At 45.8% G+C, this 17,758-nt stretch overlaps 3 protein-coding genes across 49 annotated transcripts in view; all 3 read right to left on the reverse strand.

Moving 5' to 3' along the window:
- Positions 1-1,914, reverse strand: part of mrps24 (mitochondrial ribosomal protein S24) — a 30,748-nt gene extending 28,834 nt beyond the window's left edge. For all 3 annotated transcript variants that reach the window (XR_011351556.1, XM_069917845.1, XM_069917844.1), the window contains exon 1: positions 1,812-1,914. Coding sequence is in view for 2 of the 3 variants with exons in the window: in XM_069917845.1 (XP_069773946.1) it covers positions 1,812-1,853 (42 nt within the window). In the remaining variant the exon portion in view is untranslated. The remainder of the gene's footprint in view (positions 1-1,811) is intronic.
- A 16-nt stretch (positions 1,915-1,930) lies between these two features.
- LOC138752917 (uncharacterized) lies at positions 1,931-4,729 on the reverse strand. Its single transcript, XM_069915529.1, has 2 exons — positions 4,661-4,729; positions 1,931-4,015 (listed from the first exon to the last, which is right to left on the reverse strand). Exons 1-2 carry the CDS (start codon positions 4,727-4,729, stop codon positions 1,931-1,933), a joined length of 2,154 nt encoding a protein of 717 aa, XP_069771630.1.
- A 1,330-nt stretch (positions 4,730-6,059) lies between these two features.
- Positions 6,060-17,758, reverse strand: part of LOC138754077 (calcium/calmodulin-dependent protein kinase type II subunit beta) — a 238,450-nt gene continuing 226,751 nt past the window's right edge. For 24 of the 45 annotated variants that reach the window (XM_069917876.1, XM_069917863.1, XM_069917857.1 and 21 more), the window contains 5 exons: positions 16,501-16,536; positions 15,976-16,051; positions 14,158-14,252; positions 10,416-10,650; positions 6,060-7,959 (listed from right to left, as the gene is read on the reverse strand). In XM_069917876.1, the coding sequence (XP_069773977.1) occupies positions 10,418-10,650; positions 14,158-14,252; positions 15,976-16,051; positions 16,501-16,536 (440 nt within the window). In that variant the 3' untranslated portion in view covers positions 6,060-7,959; positions 10,416-10,417. The remainder of the gene's footprint in view (positions 7,960-10,415; positions 10,651-14,157; positions 14,253-15,975; positions 16,052-16,500; positions 16,537-17,758) is intronic. The other 21 variants (XM_069917856.1, XM_069917855.1, XM_069917851.1 and 18 more) reach the window with 1 other exon arrangement.

Consider the following 17,758-nt stretch of genomic DNA (forward strand, 5'->3'; position numbering starts at 1 on the left):
ACTTCGATGAAGGGCTCAAGCCCCAAATATTGCTACATAAAGTACACTGTTTGACTTGCTGAGTTTCCCCCACTTCATATTTTTACTTTCTATGCTGTATGTCTTTTTCAAAAAAATAGCCACTCCGTTTTTAATTCTTTCTGACAGAATGGTGCCAGATAATTGGGGTACCACTATTGTTGCACAAAACATTAACACGCTGGAGAAACTCAACTAGTCTCACAGCATCCACAAGGAGGAAAGGATAACCAATGTTTTGGGCCTGGGCTCTTCATCAGGTCGACCCCAGCATCAGCAGACTTTCTCTTTGAACTCTACTAATGTTGTGCCACAGTTTAGAAAAGGAGGAAAAGAGAAGGCCCATTTAACTTTGAACAGTGTAAAAATTACTGGGAGGATGGAAGTAACTCTTGAGCATGAAGGAACTGGTTAGTGAAGGAGAGGCCGCACTGTGGGAAGGTCACATGCTCTCTCAGTGATTTGATAGCAAAGCTGGTCATGTATAGATGCACCAAAATTAATTTTTTTAACTAGATTGCCAAGCTACACCAACAATAACATAAATCTTGCACTGACTGAAGAATACTGTATTTATACAATAGAAAGATAATATACTTTTTCAATATTTTTATTGGCTTTTATAGAAATAGAACATATGTAAAAGCCATTAATCGAAGGTAAAATATAAAAAGAAATATATAGAGAAAAAAGTTATATATAAAAAATAAGATATATATAATCTCAATATCATAGCAGTCACACAGAACAAAAAAGTGGCAAGCACTTAAACAATTAGAGCATATGGCTAATTGAAAAGGATTTTTTAAAAGTAACTAATATACTATACCACAAATTCTAATCCCTTCCCTTCTGAAGTTATCTGGTAAGTACATATAATTTCACTATCATTAAAAAATACCAAGGTAATAATAAACATGAACGTGAATATTTATCCTTCTGTATTTATTATCGCTCTCTGTGTTGACAAAGTTCTTTCAAGCTGCAACACCCGGGTAGCCCTCCTGGGTGTAATTAGTGGGGCAAACATTCCCCCAGCACCTTTAAGGCTTAAGGGGGATAGCCCCAGTAAATTGGCAACCTGGCGATTTAAGGGGATCCCGCAATGACACGTTAAGTGATGCGACACGCAAACTAGTCTCCCTCCTACCGTCAATCATGCTCCTCCCCACCCTGCGGTAGCGACCCTTCTCACTTTGATCATGGCCCCCTTCCCGGCCCCGCAGCAACCTTCCCCCCACCACGCCTTCACCCGGCCCTGTAGAAACAACCTACCCCCCACCCGGCCCTACGGCATCAGTCTTCCCACCCCCCCCCCCCCCCCACCGCGGCAGCGACCTTCTCCCCAGTCTCCCCCTCCTCCCCACCGCGGCAGCGACCTTCTCCCCAATTCCCCCTTCCCCGCGGCAGCGACCTCTCTCTCCCCTCCCTACCGCCGCAGGCTCTTCATCAGGGGTGACGCCATTTTCGGCTTCAAGCCGCAGGAGGACGCGACCGAGGTGAGTATTACTGGGCTCCCTGACGACCTCCGAGGTGGGGCAGCAACGGGTTGAATTGGGACGACCCTGAGCGGGTCGGACCCGTTCTACCTGCTGCGTGAGTGGGTCGCTGCCCGGTTAACCCCATTATACAGGGCCTCGTGTGGTCGGCACCTGTGTGTCCACAGCCAGGCAGGACGGGCTTAGGGGTTCGACATGAATCAGAAATTAAATCACTCTGACACACGGCTTTAGTACAACGCGATTTAAGTACAAGGCTGGCGTCAGGAGAAGGGTGGACGGACAAGCATTTACCGGCCGCCGGCAGCAACTCCGAGCCGTCATGCGCACCGCCATGACAGGGCCGCAGAGGACGATGGGAGTGAGGACACCGGTGACATCCTCGCCGACGCGTTTGGCAACGATTCGTCAGATCATGCACGTGACGGTTCGGCCGCTGACCGTCCACTGGTTGCGCGACCGGCGCGATCCCCCAGGGGGACGGGGCGGGATTGTTCTTCACTGGGCGGGTGGAGGCAGAGGATGGAAGGGGCAGAGGCAGGGGGTAAGATGGAGAGAGGTTGGAGGAGGGAGGTGGAGAGGCAATGGAGGGATAGAGGGAAGGGTGGAAGTTGTGTGAGGAGGAAGGGTGAAAGGTGTCTGAGAGGGAAGATGGAGAAAGGTGAGGGAACAGTAGGAGGGGAGGGAGGGAGAGAGGGAAAGGTGAAGGTGTCTGAGGGAGGGAGGTGAGTGGAGGGAGGGTGGAGGAAGGTGAGGGAACGGTGGAGGGGAGGGAGGGTGGAGGAAGGTGAGGGAACGGTAGGAGGGGTGGGAGGGATAGAGGGAAAGGTGAAGGTGTCTGAGAGGGAGGGAGGTGAGTGGAGGGAGGGTGGAGGGAGGGTGGAGGAAGGTGAGGGAACGGGGGAGGGAGGGTGGAAGAAGGTGAGGGAACAGTAGGAGGGGAGGGAGGGATAGAGGGAAAGGTGAAGGTGTCTGAGGGAGGGAGGTGAGTGGAGGGAGGGTGGAGAGGAGGGAGGGTGGAGGAAGGTGAGGGAACGGTAGGAGGGGAGGGAGGGATAGAGGGAAAGGTGAAGGTGTCTGAGAGGGAGGGAGGTAAGTGGAGGGAGGGTGGAGGAAGGTGAGGGAATGGGGGAGGGAGGGTGGAGGAAGGTGAGGGAGGGTGGAGGAAGGTGAGGGAACGGGGAGGGAGTGTGGAGGAAGGTGAGGGAACGGTAGGAGGGGAGGGAGGGATAGAGGGAAAGGTGAAGGTGTCTGAGAGGGAGGGAGGGTGGAGGAAGGTGAGGGAACGGGGGAGGGAGGGTGGAGGAAGGTGAGGGAACGGGGAGGGAGTGTGGGGGGAGGGAGGGATAGAGGGAAAGGTGAAGGTGTCTGAGAGGGAGGGAGGTGAATGGAGGGAGGGTGGAGGAAGGTGAGGGAACGGGGGAGGGAGGGTGGAGGAAGGTGAGGGAACGGTAGGAGGGGAGGGAGGGATAGAGGGAAAGGTGAAGGTGTCTGAGAGGGAGGGAGGTGAGTGGAGGGAGGGTGGAGGAAGGTGAGGGAATGGTAGGACGGGAGGGAGGGATAGAGGGAAAGGTGAAGGTGTCTGAGAGGGAGGGAGGTGAGTGGAGGAAGGGTGGAGGAAGGTGAGGGAACGATAGGAGGGGAGGGAGTGATAGAGGGAAGGGTGAAGGTGTCTGGAGGGAGGTGAGGGAACGGTGGAGGGGAGGGAGGGTGGAGGAAGGTGTGGGAACGGTAGGAGGGGAGGGAGGGATAGAGGGAAAGGTGAAGGTGTCTGAGAGGGAAAGGTGAAGGTGTCTGAGAGGGAAAGGTGAAGGTGTCTGAGAGGGAAAGGTGAAGGTGTCTGAGAGGGAGGGAGGTGAGTGAAGGGAGGGTGGAAGAAGGTGAGGCAACGGTAGGAGGGGAGGGATAGAGGGAAGGGTGAAGGTGTCTGAGGGAGGGAGGTGTGGAGGAAGGTGAGGGAACGGTAGGAGGGGAGGGAGAGATAGAGGAAAGGGTGAAGGTGTCTGAGAGGGAGGGAGGTGAGTGAAGGGAGGGTGGAGGAAGGTGAGGCAACGGTAGGAGGGGAGGGAGGGATAGAGGGAAGGAAGGGTGGTGTCTGAGGGAGGGAGGTGTGGAGGGAGGGTGGAGGAAGGTGAGGGAACGGTTTGAGGGGAGGGAGAGATAGAGGGAAGGGTGAAGGTGTCTGAGGGAGGGTGGAGGAAGGTGAGGGAACGGTAGGAGGGGAGGGAGGGATAGAGGGAAAGGTGAAGGTGTCTGAGAGGGAGGGAGGTGAGTGAAGGGAGGGTGGAGGAAGGTGAGGCAACGGTAGGGAGGGATAGAGGGAAGGGTGAAGGTGTCTGAGGGAGGGAGGTGTGGATGGACGGTGGAGGAAGGTGAGGGAATGGTAGGAGGGGAGGGAGAGATAGAGGGAAGGGTGAAGGTGTCTGAGGGAGGGAGGTGTGGAGGAAGGCGAGGGAATGGAGGAGGGGAGGGAGGGATAGAGGGAAAGGTGAAGGTGTCTGAAAGGGAGGGAGGATGGAGGAAGGTGAGGGAATGGTGGAGGGGAGGGAGGGTGGAGGAAGGTGAGGGAACGGTAGGAGGGGAGGGAAGGGTGAAGGTGTATGGGTGGAGGTGAGTGATTGGAAGGAGGGGTAGACCTAGTGGGTAGAGGGAAACTACCCCCACTTGTAATCCGAACGTGGTCCTTACTATTAGATCTCTTTAATATTCTAGCCCTTTTGAAACATTGCATTTGCCTTCCTTACTATCAACTCAACCTGCAAGTTAACCTTTTGGGAATCTTTCAGTTTGGTCCCTGAATTCTCTCCATTTAGAAAATTGTCGACTTCTTTATTCCGTGTGTGAACATACACTTCCCTACACTGTTTCCCACCTGCCTCTTTCGCCCATTCTTTCAACCTGTTCAAATCCCTGCCAACTTTCTGCTTCCTCAACATTACTCGCCCCTAAACCCTTCATCTGCAAACTTGGCCACAAAGCCATCAATATCATTATCTGAATCATTTATATTCAGCGTGAAAAGTAGCAGAAGCAACACTGACCGCTGTGGGATGTCACTATTCACTGGTGGGCAACCAGAAAATGCCCCCTGCATTCCCACTCTGGCTTCTGCGCATCAGCCAGCCTTCTCTCCACACTCGTACCTTCCTTTCCTGTAATACCACGGACATCTTGTCAAAGACCCTCTGAAAATCCAAGTAAGCGACATCCATTGAGTATCTTTTGTCTGCTCGTTACTTCCTTAAAAAATTCCAACAGATTTGTCAGGCAAGATCTCCCCTGAAGGAAACTAAGCTGACTTCGGCCTGTTTTATCCAAGTGCAGTAAAACCCCTGTTATCAGGGTGACCCCAGCATCAGTGGACTTTCACATTGAACTGTACTAATGTTGTGCCACAGATTAAAAAGGGAGGAAAAGAGAAAGCCCATTTAAGTTTGAACAGTGTAAAAATTACTGGGAGGAGGGAAGTAACTCTTGAGCATGAAGGAGCAGGTTAGTGAAGGAGAGGCGGCACTGTGGGAAGATCACATGCTCTCTCTGTTATGATAGCAAAGTTTGCTGCTGGTTCTTGCTATTCCTGATGAAGGGTTTTGGCCCAAAGCATCGACTGCCTTTTACTTCCTATGGATGCTGTGTGACCTAATAGAGAGGTTGAATGGGCTGGTGCTTTATTCCTTGGATCACAGGGGTGACCTCAAGGTCATGAGAGGAACCTTGAAATGCTGATCATCATACACTCAAGACCAGGGGTGACCAACCTCTTAACATAGGCCATTTCAGCTCACGGGTACATACCAGGGGTTTAGATTCATTGGACTCGTGGGCCGAAATTGCCTGTCACCATGCTGTATGTCTAAATTAAAAGGATGGCCACTCGTGGTCAAGACAATGACGTTCAGTTCTCTGTGTGGATTTCCTCTGGGTGCTCTGGCTTCCTCCCACACACCAAAATAAAATCTACGGGTTAATTGGTCACTTGGGTGTAATTGGGCAGCATGGTCACGGCCAAAAAGGCCTGTACTGTGCTGCATCTCAAGTTAAAAAATTAAATTAATAAAAGGATCAGAGAGAATCTTCTCTCCAGGGGGAATCGGTAATTAGAGGATTTGGGTTTAAAATGAGGTGGAGAGGGGGGGAGAGATTGAACAGGAACTGAGGTAAACTTTTATACAGAGTGTAGGGGAGGGGGGTAATAACATTGTTTTGCTAGACGAGGTGGTTTGAGGCAGGTGCTTTTGAAATGTTGAAGAATGCATGGATAGAATGGGTTTAGAGGGACGTGGACTAGTATGGGCGGGACGTTTTGGCCAGCGTGGGAATGTTGGGCCTGTTTCCACGCTCTGTGACTCTATGGCTATCCAGCCTCTCATTAGTCAAGCCCTCCAGTCCCAGTCATCTCATCATGAATCCTTTTCACACCCTTTCCCGCCTTATCCTTTCCATGGCGAATAATCTACGTGAGCTTTACCAATCTCTTGTACGTTGTAATTAATACAAATGTATACGCAGACAGGAAGATACCAATAATTCACTCACAAAATATTCGTTTCACACAATTGTCATAGAGTTGTTTTATTTCTAACATATCAACAATTTTTAAATGGTGAGAGGAACACATAGACCACATCCTGTAACATAATTGTTTTGTCCTCCCATATAAACCAGACCTGACAGAATTTCAGCTACAGAGAACTCGAATAATTAAAAAGAAATCACATTTCATATTCAGGCAAGTTGCTGTGTAAAAAGCAAATATAGTCCATCATTTTCACCATAAAAATATCTCCAGCAAAATCAACTTTTCCACACTTCAAACCACGCGAGGCAATAAAATGAGGTAAAACTCATTTGTTTAATTCATGGGTTCCACAGCCCTCGTTTTAAAAAAAATAAAAAAATATGATCCACGCACAGCTCATTACAGTTAAGACCCCTAGCTGTCTAATTTAAAACATCCATAAAAACACGAAAAGAGGTGTCCTCTTGATGCGTTTTCACAGCCCCTGCACAAAATCGTTAAGCAGTTGGTAGAATGCATGCAAACCAGGTTTCCATTACACATCATCAGACAAAAAAGTCGCTGTTACAAAGCTCAGAAAGGAGAGGCAAAGAGAAATGGATAGCTCTACAGGCAATCTTTTTTTTCCAGAAACTAACAGGGTTAACTATGTCATGCAAAAAAACTTTCTCCATTTCCATAAACTATTTTCTACACAAGCTAACAAAGAAACAACAAAGTGATCACGCCTTTCTGAGAGGCTGTCTAGCCACACTGATCTTCGGCATCACATCGTATTACTACACGCATCCAAGAATGTGCAATTTAAAGCAGTAAAACTTGGTACATCATCTGAACCCATATGGCAGTTCAACACAAAATTATTGGCTATAAATATATAACATGCATCAACTCTGTAAAAATGCATATACATTTAATAGATGGCAACAGTTTTCTCATAAACTCTCGAGTTGGTAGCTCAGAATAAGGAAACAGTAAAGAACACTGTATTGGATCTTGCTATTTTAATTATGATATCATTAATTCATTCACTTAAATTAATATGATCTGGGAGGAATTCTACTTAATCATCTCAATTTTCATGATTCCCTTTGAGGTTATTTAAACTTTGTTATATGAAATAAACACATTTCACACAAAACGAGAGAAAAATCCATAAATTGAGCTAACTTTTTTCCCATACACACACACACACACACACACACACACACACACACACACACACACACACACACACACACACAAAAGGCATAAGAAATGATAAATCAGGTTGCCGTGTTTCTTTATGTACTTAAGTCGTACAGGAGCAACTTCCTGGCACAATTTGGTGATGGCAGAAGACAACTTTGGAAGTCGTCATGTTTTTTTTAAAATCCCCGCTTAGGGAACTGGCCATGAGGCCTGCTTGAATGAAATGTTGCCTCTCTTCTGCCTTAAACCACACAAAAAGTGTCAGTGGGAGGGACCAGAGCCTTGATTCCAGCTGCCCTGAGTTCCATTGAAACAAGCAAAACTACATCAAAATCTATGCTTTTGAAAGAACAAGTGACACATCTTTAGTGTACAAGAAAATGTAAAATGGAACACTAACCTTCCAACATTAGGATAATCACCGTTAAATTTTAACCTTCATGCTTTGGCAAATGTTTTGAATGAATTGTACAAATCACCGCCATCAAATATGAATTATATAAAGTACATATACAGTAGCCTCGTGTAAATTTTTTTGTATTTTTTAATGTCTGCATTTTGAGACGGTTGAAAGAAACACCATATAGTTCCACAAACGTGACAATTATGCAGCCACCAGGAGCATAATGTGCATGCGGACACGTGCATGTCACTGCTGGTCTTCAGAGGCCACCAGATCGCGGCTCGGCTAGAATGTTTGCTCGGGACACAACTCTGTTAACTTCTTCAGCTCTGTGGGAATGGTAAGCAAAAATAAATTTGGCTGAATGGCGCACCAATAACAACCTCGCACTTAATGTCACCAACACCGAGGAGCTGATTGTCAACTTCAGGAAAGATAAACCAGACGTGTACGATTCTGCGATTGTTGGGGAATCAGAGGTAGAGAGGGTAAGCAAATTTAAGTTCTCGGGAGTCACTATCGTGAAGAAAGCACATCAGCACCTCTACTTCCTCAGGAGTTTGCAGAGGTTTGGCGTGACACCAGAAACCCTGGCAAATTTCTACAGATGTGTGGCGGAAAGTGTGCAGACCAGCTGCGTCACAGTCTGGTACGGGGACACCAATGTCACTGAGTGTAAAGCCCTGCAAAAGGTAGTGGACTCAGCCCAGGATATCACAGGTAAAACCCTCCCCAATATCAAGAACACTGACAGGGAATGCTACTGTCAGAGAGCAGCACCAATAATCAAGGATCCACACCACCCAGCACATGTTCTGTTCTCGCTGCTGCCATCAGGAAAGAGATATCAGTGCCACAAGACTCACACCACCAGGTTCCGGATCAGCAGCTCCCCCTCCACCATCAGACACCCTAACAAGACACCCAATCTTACTTTTGCACTTTTATTGATTTTTTTCTCTCTGTATTGCACAGTTTGTTTATTTGTTTACATGCGTACGTGGCACTGCCAATAAGTGGTAATTCTGCCTTGCCCGCAGGGAAAAAAAAGAATCCCAGGGTTATATGTGAAGTTACGTATGTACTCAGATTTCAGATTTATTGTCCGAATACATACATTGTCCGAATAAGATTCCTTTTTCCTGCAGATGCGGCAGAATTACCCCTAATTAGTAGTGCAAAAAAATGAACTGTATACAGTGTAAACATGTAGACAAATAAAAGAACTGTAAACAGATAATGAATGTAAACAAACTGACTGTACAATACAGGGCGAACAAAGAAAATCAATCAATGAAGCGCACAAGTAAGAGTCCTTAAATGAGTCCCTGATTGAGTTTGTCGTTGGGGAGTCTAATGGTGGAGAGATAGCAGCTGTTCCTGAACCGGGTGGGGCGAGTCTTGTGGCACCGAGACCTCTTTCCTGATGGCAGCAGCGAGAACAGAGCGTGCGCCAGGCGGTGTGGCTCTTTGACAATTGCTGCTGCTCTCCAACGGCCGCATTCCCTGTAGATGCTCTCAACAAATCTGAAATCTGAATCAAAAAGCAGAATTTGATTTCCCAGAGGTGAGAATACGGTGAGAATACAACGAGGCAAGATGGTGTTACTACTTCAGTAATATAAACACCCGTGCTCAGGGTGGGTGGCACTGTGAACCTTGGCATTTACTGAGTCAGAGAGCATAGCAGGAATTTTAAGGTTAACACAAATGCAGATTTGAAATGAAGCCAAGACGCCATTCTTAAATTTTCAAGTGCACTCCACTCAAGTGTGGTAATGGAGGTAGAAAAGAGCTCCTTTCTGGCATTAAGTACTTGTTGGATGCTGTTGAAAGACCTTTAGCGCTAACTGAGGGCAGTATTGTAGTGGCAAGAGAAATCATTTGCCTACTGACCTCCCATTGCTGGCTCTACAGCAGACGCATGCGAACATGCGCGGCAACCAATGGCCTTGGTTTATGGGGTTAAACAGTGTTGGGATGGGGTGGGGAGAATTCACTGCAAAACCTGATTCCAGCTCACTGCTGAGTAAAATCCCTGTTATCTGGAATTCAAGCCACAAGCAAGTAAATTGTGGTAAGTGAATAGGTTAAAAAAAATTGAGAGTTTAAAATTTGAGCCCCCCAGCAGTTATCACACAACGCACAGCCTCAAGCAACCGGAAAATTCACTTATCCGGCATCACTGATCGCCATAGGTGCCCGGGGGGGGCGGGGGGGGGGAGATCCTTGTCTGTATATCTAAGGTCAACTGTAATTGTGCAAAACAATGGGCTGCTGGAGGAAATGAGCAGGTCAGGCACTGACTTGAAATGCCGACTGGCCACTTCAACCCGTTCCTCCAGCCTGTTGGCTCAAAAGATTCCAGCGTCTTCCATCTTGTGCTTTCCCTCTGCCACTGAGTCTAGCGAGGGGGGGGGGGTTGCAGCATACGTGTGTGGGGTGGGCTTAGCAAAGTTTAAAATTTCACAGCTGGAACAGAACCCCATGAAAACCAACTATCCTCCCGATTAAAGGCCACGTATGGCCATGCCATCTGAAGTCTGTTCAAACCTGCCATTCTCAACCTTTTGTTCTTTTGGCTGTGGCCCCCTTTGGACTCTGCTCAAAGTTTATGATCTAGTTGGTTTCTTCAATTGCGTAAAAAACATTTTATGATTTCACTTCATGATGCCCCCCCCTCCACTCTTAAATGTCCTCTAGCCCCTGGTGGGGGCTGTATGGCCACTCCCCCCCATTGAGAATGGCTGGATTACACTACCCTCCTTTGAATGCACAAACGTACCTTCACTGGAGTGGTGCTGCGGGGGCACCTGAGCAGTGGAAATGAACATTCTGCCATTTGCTGTCCCTGCGATGCCAGACCCGTGTCTCCTCTGATTGAGTTGTCCGCGGCCTACCCTGAATGTCTATATACTGGGTGAGTCGTATGTATGCTATGCAGGCTGCATCTTCTCCGATCAAGTGGACATGTGGATTCAAAATAGTTGTGTGAATGGGCTTGCTGTTTTTCGATAACACTGCAATAGAGAAAAAGAACAGTAGTTATTCCTCTAATTTGTCCCCAACAACAGGTGCCTATGTTCTCTACATAACATTCATGCATGGGCTGATAAGGGCTCAGTCGTGAAGAGGGTCAAGAACTTCAAATTCCTGGGTGTCAACACATCTGAGGATCTGGGACAGATCCTCCACATTGATGCAATCACAAAGAAGACTTGCCCCAACGGCTATACTTTGTGAGGAGATTCGGTATGTTACTCAAAACTCTCAGTAACTTCTCCAGGTGTACCGTGGAGAGCATTCTGGCTGATTGCATCACTGCCTGGTCTGGAGGTGCCAACTCTCAGGACAAAAATAAACTCCAGAGGGTGGTTAACTCGGCCTGTGACAACACAGGTACCAGACTTCACTCCATTTAGTAGATCTACAAGAGGCGGTGTCTTAAAAACGCAGCCTCTATCTTCAAAGACCATCCAGACCGTGCCCTCTTCACTCAGCTACCATTGGGGAAAAGATACAGAAGCCTAAAGACAAGCACTCAGCGGCACAAGGACAGCTTTTTTTGTTCCGCCATCAGATTCCTGAATAATCAATGAACCAAAGACAATGCCTGACTTTCATGGACTATTTTTTTTGTAGTAATGTTGTAAGATGGTTATAATATGAATGTTTACACTGTGATGCTGCCACAAGACACCAAATTTCATGACTTGTTCGTGACAATACATCCTGATTCTGATTACAACAGTAGCTCAGGGAGTGCAGATCCTGCAGTGACTCACTTCTGATTTTTCCAAAGCTTTTCCACCATTTAAAAGCTGGGATGGAATGCTCCAGGGACTTGGATGCACAGAGTTCCAACAAAAGAAGCTCAACAAGCACCAAATAGCACCCTGTTAACCACTATACACATATTAATTCCCTCCACCAGTGGTTGCATTTTCTGTCATCTATATGAAGCACTGGTTACTCACCTAGACCTCTATACCTCCCCAACTTGCAGCCTCTAACACCAAGGATGGCTTGGGAAGCAAGCACATGCAATCAACACTACCTACAGATTCCCCTGCAAGGTGCGCACCACTCTGGAAATATATTCCTGGTCTTTCATCGCTGCCAGATCCCAAAAAAGCATGAAGAACATAAGAAATAGGAGCAGGAGTCAGCTGCTTGATCTGATAATGGCTCACCTCCACCGACCTGCCTTGTCCTTAAAAGCAGTTCATCCTCATCTCCGTCCTAAATCTACTACCCTGGATCTTGAGGCTATGTTCCCTAGTTCTGGTCTCCCCCACCAATGGAAACAATGTACCTACCTCTATCTTATCTGTGCCTTTCATAATTTTATACGTTTCTATAAGATCTCTCATTCTTCTAAATTCCAGCGAGCACAGTCCCAGTTGACTCAATCTCTTCTCATTGGCTAACCCCCTCATTTCTGGAATCAACCTGGTGATCTTCCTCTGCACCACCTCCAAAGCCAGTACATCTTTCCTCAAGTAAGGAGACCAGAACTGGGCGAGGAATATCATTAAAGGTGCAACACACCCTAACCATGATCTATTTACTCTCCTATCATCGGGCTGTAGGAGCCTTCTCTTGCGCATCACTAGGCTTATAAAGGCCTTCTTCCTCACGAAGCCGTGACCATGTTAAACACCCATTCACGGCGATGAGTGGTGCTGTTATTTAATTATCAGTAATTTTTTTTAATAATTAATTTTACAATAGCATGGTTTTAATTGTGCATGGTTTATTGTAGTGTATAGAATTCTATTTTACATTCTGGTCGATGGTGATTGTGTTTCATTGGCTCTTATCCCAGCACAATGACAATAAAGTGTATCACGTATGATCTAAGACAACCATAATTAAACCCATATTTAACATTAATTGAAAAAGAATTTTAAAAAACCTCTAAAACCAAATCTAATCTGTCCACTCCCTCTAATCAATGTTACACTATAGGAAATGATGTAAAGATTTGGATCAAATAGCAACCTTCAGGCACTAGATCGAGAATCTCCGGGAGCATCTGAACTTCTTAAATCTCCCACTCGCGGTAGTATTCTATGAATGGGCCCCAGATCCTTTCAATTTGCATCGTATGTTGGATTTATATGCTAAACTCAATTAGAAAAATTTTTTTTTAAAGTGAGAGAGGTGACAGCAGGCCAGCAAGGCTGCTGCTTCGCCAGCTGCCAGACTGTAAACGTGTGAGTCAGACTCACCTGTTCACAGAACATTTGGAGAATGAGAAGTACTAGGGAAAGCCTGGTAAAGCCTGCCCCGTGGACTCTGGGCAGGAGCCTGATTCAAGGACAGACTATGGGAAGGTTGTTGGAAGGTAAAGGGAGGACAGGAGTCACTCGAACAGGTTACAAGGTGCAAACACTTGACTAAACTATTGAGATAAAGGGGAAAACCATAAACATACATGGCTGAAGCAGGGATAGATTCTATTGGGAGAACATCAATAATATTAATTTTTACATGAATAAAACATGAAATTCTGCAGACACTGTGGTTGAAGTAAAAACAATGTTGGAGAAACTCAGCTGTTTAAACAGTGTCCTTTATATAGAAGAGCTAACAGCACCTAATAGCCTGAATATGCCTGGGATTGTCTGATCTCAGAAGCTGAGCAGACGCAGGTCTGGTCAGTACTTGGAGGGGAGACCGACCGCCCGGGATCACCAGGTATGTGACAATAATGCTGCCTTACCCTTTATATAACCAATGTTTCGGGCTTGAGCCCTTCATCAGACAAAATTACCAAAATGGTGGGGGAAGGGGAAGGACTGATGTGGGGGGGGAGGAGCACAGTCCCACAGGCAGGAGGGAGGGAGGGCACACCAGCAAACAGGGAGGGGCAATGGATGTGAATGGAGAGGGGGTGGAGCAATGGAGGAAAGAAGACAGAGAGAGAGAGAGAGAGAGAGGGAAGCAAGGGAGTAATCTAGCAGAAACTGGAGAAGTCGGTTAATGCCATCAGGTTGGAGAATGCCCAGATGGAAAATCAAGTGTTGTTCCACGAATTTACAGGTGGTCCTGGACGGATGGTACATGAGGCCATGGACGAAAGTGAGCATGGGAGCAGGGCGTGGAAGTGGTCCACCACTGGGAGATCTCAGTCACTAATTGGGGAGGGAGGGGGAGAGAGAGAGCTCCACCATAACCCTTAAATTTCTCTATTCTTCCAAGATCTGCCTGTTTCTTAAATACAGCGTTAAATAACGCTCTGCTTTACAAAGCTAGAGCATTCCAATGAAACCTTCCATAAGCTGAAATGGCATAAAGGAGACCCATTCACTGCTACTGGAGGCTATTTTCGTAAAAAAAACCCATTCAAATTCTTTCGCAAAAGCGAACATGGGTTTCTTCAAAAAAGTGGATTTTCGTAAAGCGGGGTATATCTGTACATTGTTTGACCAGCTGAGTTCCCCCAGCATCGTGTTTTTATAGTAATATCTCCACACAGAACTATTTTGCAGCTCAATTCAGATTTGTTGCGACTTGCTTACAGTTATCAAAGTAAAACCTGTGGAAGTCCATTCCTTCGACAAGGTTCCCCAGTGCTTCAGGCTCAAATGATGTCAGTCCTGGGTCACAAATTTTCCTGTAAACAATTAGCAAAGGTATTACCTAACCCAGCTGAAAGGAAATGGGGAAAAAAATTGCCCAAGCTGGAACCCTGGCCTGAGACTGAAGCGTCCTGCCGTGGCAGAGGAGAGAAGCGTTCACCGTGCTTAACCCCCATCTGTCGATCACGGCTATACCCTTCATTGCGTGATGACACAGGTCAGCCAAGACTTTAAAAAGGGAACAGGAAGAACAGAATCAGAAATTTGAAAATGAGGGCTGGCACGGTTGGTGAAGCGGTTAACGCCACGCTGTTACAGCACCAGCGATTGGGTCTGGAGTTCAAACCCTGCACTGTCTGTATGTTCTCCCCGTGTCTGTGTGCGTTTCCTCCAGCTTCCTCCCACCCTTCAAAGCGGACGGGGGTCAATTGGGGCGGCACAGGCCCGTGGACTGTATGGCCTTGTTACCGCGCTGTGTGCCTAAATTAAAAAAATAAATTTGAGGGATATGTTTCAGGATTTTAGGACTTTATATTAAAAAAAATAAACTTACGCTTAGTTCAAAGTAAAGCCAAATGAACTAAATATTTGAGGGTTTACGTTCGACACTATATGTGGAAAATAGTTTATGTGAAATTTTGCAACTTGAATAGGCTGCTAAAAATGTATTGTGGGTATTTTGTAATTTGTACCAACAGCCACACTCTGTTCATTATAATGAGAAGTAGATCAATTACAGTAAAATCCCCGTTATATGGGATTCAAGCAACCGGCAAAAAAAATTGAGGAACATAAATAGTTTTTTAAAAAACTCTGAAATTGGCGCCTCCTTAGCGGTTAGTTGGCCAATCCATGCAACTGGAAAAATGCAGTTATCCGGCATATAACCAATCCCTATTGGTACCTGACTCTGGGAATTTTTCTGTGTACAGTAGAAGTCCAAAAATCTGTACTGCTCAGGGTTTAGGTCGGTCCAAATTTCCGGATTCTCGGGCGGTGCACCTGTGGAGCTTACACAATGCAGGCACGCAGGCAAAAGCTGAGAGTTTTCACGAAGTCTGGATTCCCGGGTGTCCAGATTTCTGGACTTTTACTCTATGTACCCAGCATTACATAAATGACTTTAAATTGAGGAATGAGACAATGAAAAAAGGGGGAAACATTTGCAATCATGTTTGGAGATAACATTTCCGGTGATAGATATTTGGATCGGATGTCATTCCACAGGACCATAAGAGTGGTAGAAAGGATCACTGGAGTCTCCCTCCCCCCATCGACGTGATATATTGGGATTGTTGTCTGAAGAGGGTGTGCAAAATCACTGAAGATCCCTTCCAACCCGCACACATCTTTCAGCTGCTCCCGTTGAGGAAGAGATACAGGAGTATCAGAGCCAGCCCCACCAGGGTGAGGAAAAGCTTCTTCCCACGGACAGTGAGAATGCAGAACGACCAAAAGAACAGCTCGCACTCACCCTCCGAGACTCTCGTATGTACCAAGAATAGATGAATACTTGTCCTGCATATGTATTGTTTGTCTGTATGTGTGTTGTGTCTGCATGTTTTGCACTGAGGACCGGAGAACGCGGTTTCACCGGGTTATACTTGTACAATCAGATGACACTAAACTTGATGTTGAATGCATTCTTCATTAAGATTAAGTCAAAGAGTTGAAATAGTTCGGTGACTGACTGGACAAGTTTGTGGGATGGCAGTAGCCAAATGTTAATGAATAAGCAAAGGAGATCCCAAAACTTACGCATACGCTTCAAAATCCCCATTGTTAATTGCCTCGATAAGCTGTTCCGTTAATTTGATGATTTCTTGTTTGCGAGCTGCAAAGAAAAAACAAAAATAAAATGGGACATTTGATATCATCCAAACATCATTACAAATGGGGATAAAAAAAATCAGTTCGATCCCTTGCCTAATGGCATCAATTCCCATTTTATTAAGAAGCTAATTAAAATTGGAGCGCGGAACAGGTGATAATCTTAACTTTTACAATTAATTTTAATTAGTGTAAGCTCATACTGCAGATTGTTACCGTAATTTCACGAAAATAAACCTGGGTTGAAACTAATTACCACCAGTTACACTCCATTCGTGAGAAAGAAACTCCTGCAAGTCCGCGTCATAAATCCATCCCACCTGGCAAAGGTCTTGGATAACACTACCCTTTTGACCTTAGGTTAAAGCCCATTCAGAAACACGCCAGTACAGTTCGCTCGTTCACAGACACAGATCAAAATCTTAAGCCATCTTCACTTTCGCAATGACTTACCTCTTACCTGTAGGAAGACCGAAGTCGGCCAGCCATCTGCAAAAAAAGTCGCACATATAACCCGCCCACGAATACAAGCCACATTGCCTCTGGAATATGGTTAAACAAGATAAACCCTGCAGGTTGTTTTCGTGAAAGTACGGTAATTACTTAAGACTTGCGGTCCTCCAAGCCACCATGTCCTTTGAGCTGGTTTTTTTTGGCTTTCAAAAGACAAAGCACTTCACACAGAGCATAATTGTTAATTAAGCAATATTCCCGGATCCCAAATCTGGGTCTTGGTTTGAAAAAATCTTTACCTCGGGGTAGGCTGCCCAGTCCTTTCCTTTTCTTAGATTAGGTGGGGTTTTATATAACAAAATTTATCACTTTTGTTTTGAATTTGAGAAGATGAGAACATATTCGTTAATTGTGGTGTAATGCAAAGTGTTATATAATGTCAGATAGTGATATATTTTCCCCTTTATAAAGATGTTCTCCTATTCTCCTCATGTATTGTTTACCTATAACATGATTAATAAAAAGATTGGAAAAATAAACATCTTTACTTTCCTATGGACCACTGCTAAGTCCAAATAGTGGCGTATTTTTCAAACGAAAATCATTTGAGTTAACAGCACACAAGCCGAGTCTATCTTTACAATTAAAATTACTGTGAGGCATTCTTTACCAGAAATAAAAAGACGTCAAAATTGCTGTCAGCAGCACCTTATGTCAGACTTCAATACAAAAATTCTCTACCTTCATGTACAACTAAAGACCACCTGGTGGCATTTTTCAATCATAATTTGAATAATTTGGTGACAGTACCCCACATCTTATGAAGTTTTGCCACTTTACTGAGAGAGGGTTTATTGGGTTGAAGATCCAGACTCAAGAAACGATTTGCAGTTCTTTTCTGCAATTATAATGAACTCGCATGTTACGCCCTTTATCCTGCATTTTGGGCCACAGAGCTCGTCGGTACAGTGCTGATATTCTCCAGTTTGGTTCAATTGCTCACATCCTGACGGCTTCCAAAACAAAAATCTCCTATGGATGCTTGAGAGTGAACATTGTTTGGCACAGACTAGATGGGCCGAAGGGCCTGCTTTAAAAAAATTTAGACATACAGCATGGTCATAAGCCATTTCGGCCCACGAGTCCGTGACGCCCAATTTGTACCCCGTTAACCTCCGCCACATGTTTGTTTTTGAACGGTGGGGAGGAAACAGGGGCCCATAGAGACACAAGGGAGAATGTACAAACTCCTTGCAGA

This window comes from Narcine bancroftii, chromosome 2 (assembly GCF_036971445.1).
Source record: "Narcine bancroftii isolate sNarBan1 chromosome 2, sNarBan1.hap1, whole genome shotgun sequence".
NCBI classification, from domain to species: domain Eukaryota; kingdom Metazoa; phylum Chordata; class Chondrichthyes; order Torpediniformes; family Narcinidae; genus Narcine; species Narcine bancroftii.

Excerpts from the sequence above, each read along its gene's own strand:
- LOC138752917 (XM_069915529.1), bottom strand. The coding sequence starts at position 4,729 with ATGGATGTCGCTTACTTGGATTTTCAGAGGGTCTTTGACAAGATGTCC. Across the intron at positions 4,016-4,660 it reads TGGTATTACAGGAAAGGAAG|ACACCTTCACCTTTCCCTCT; the intron begins GTACGAGTGTGG and ends CCTCCCTTTCAG.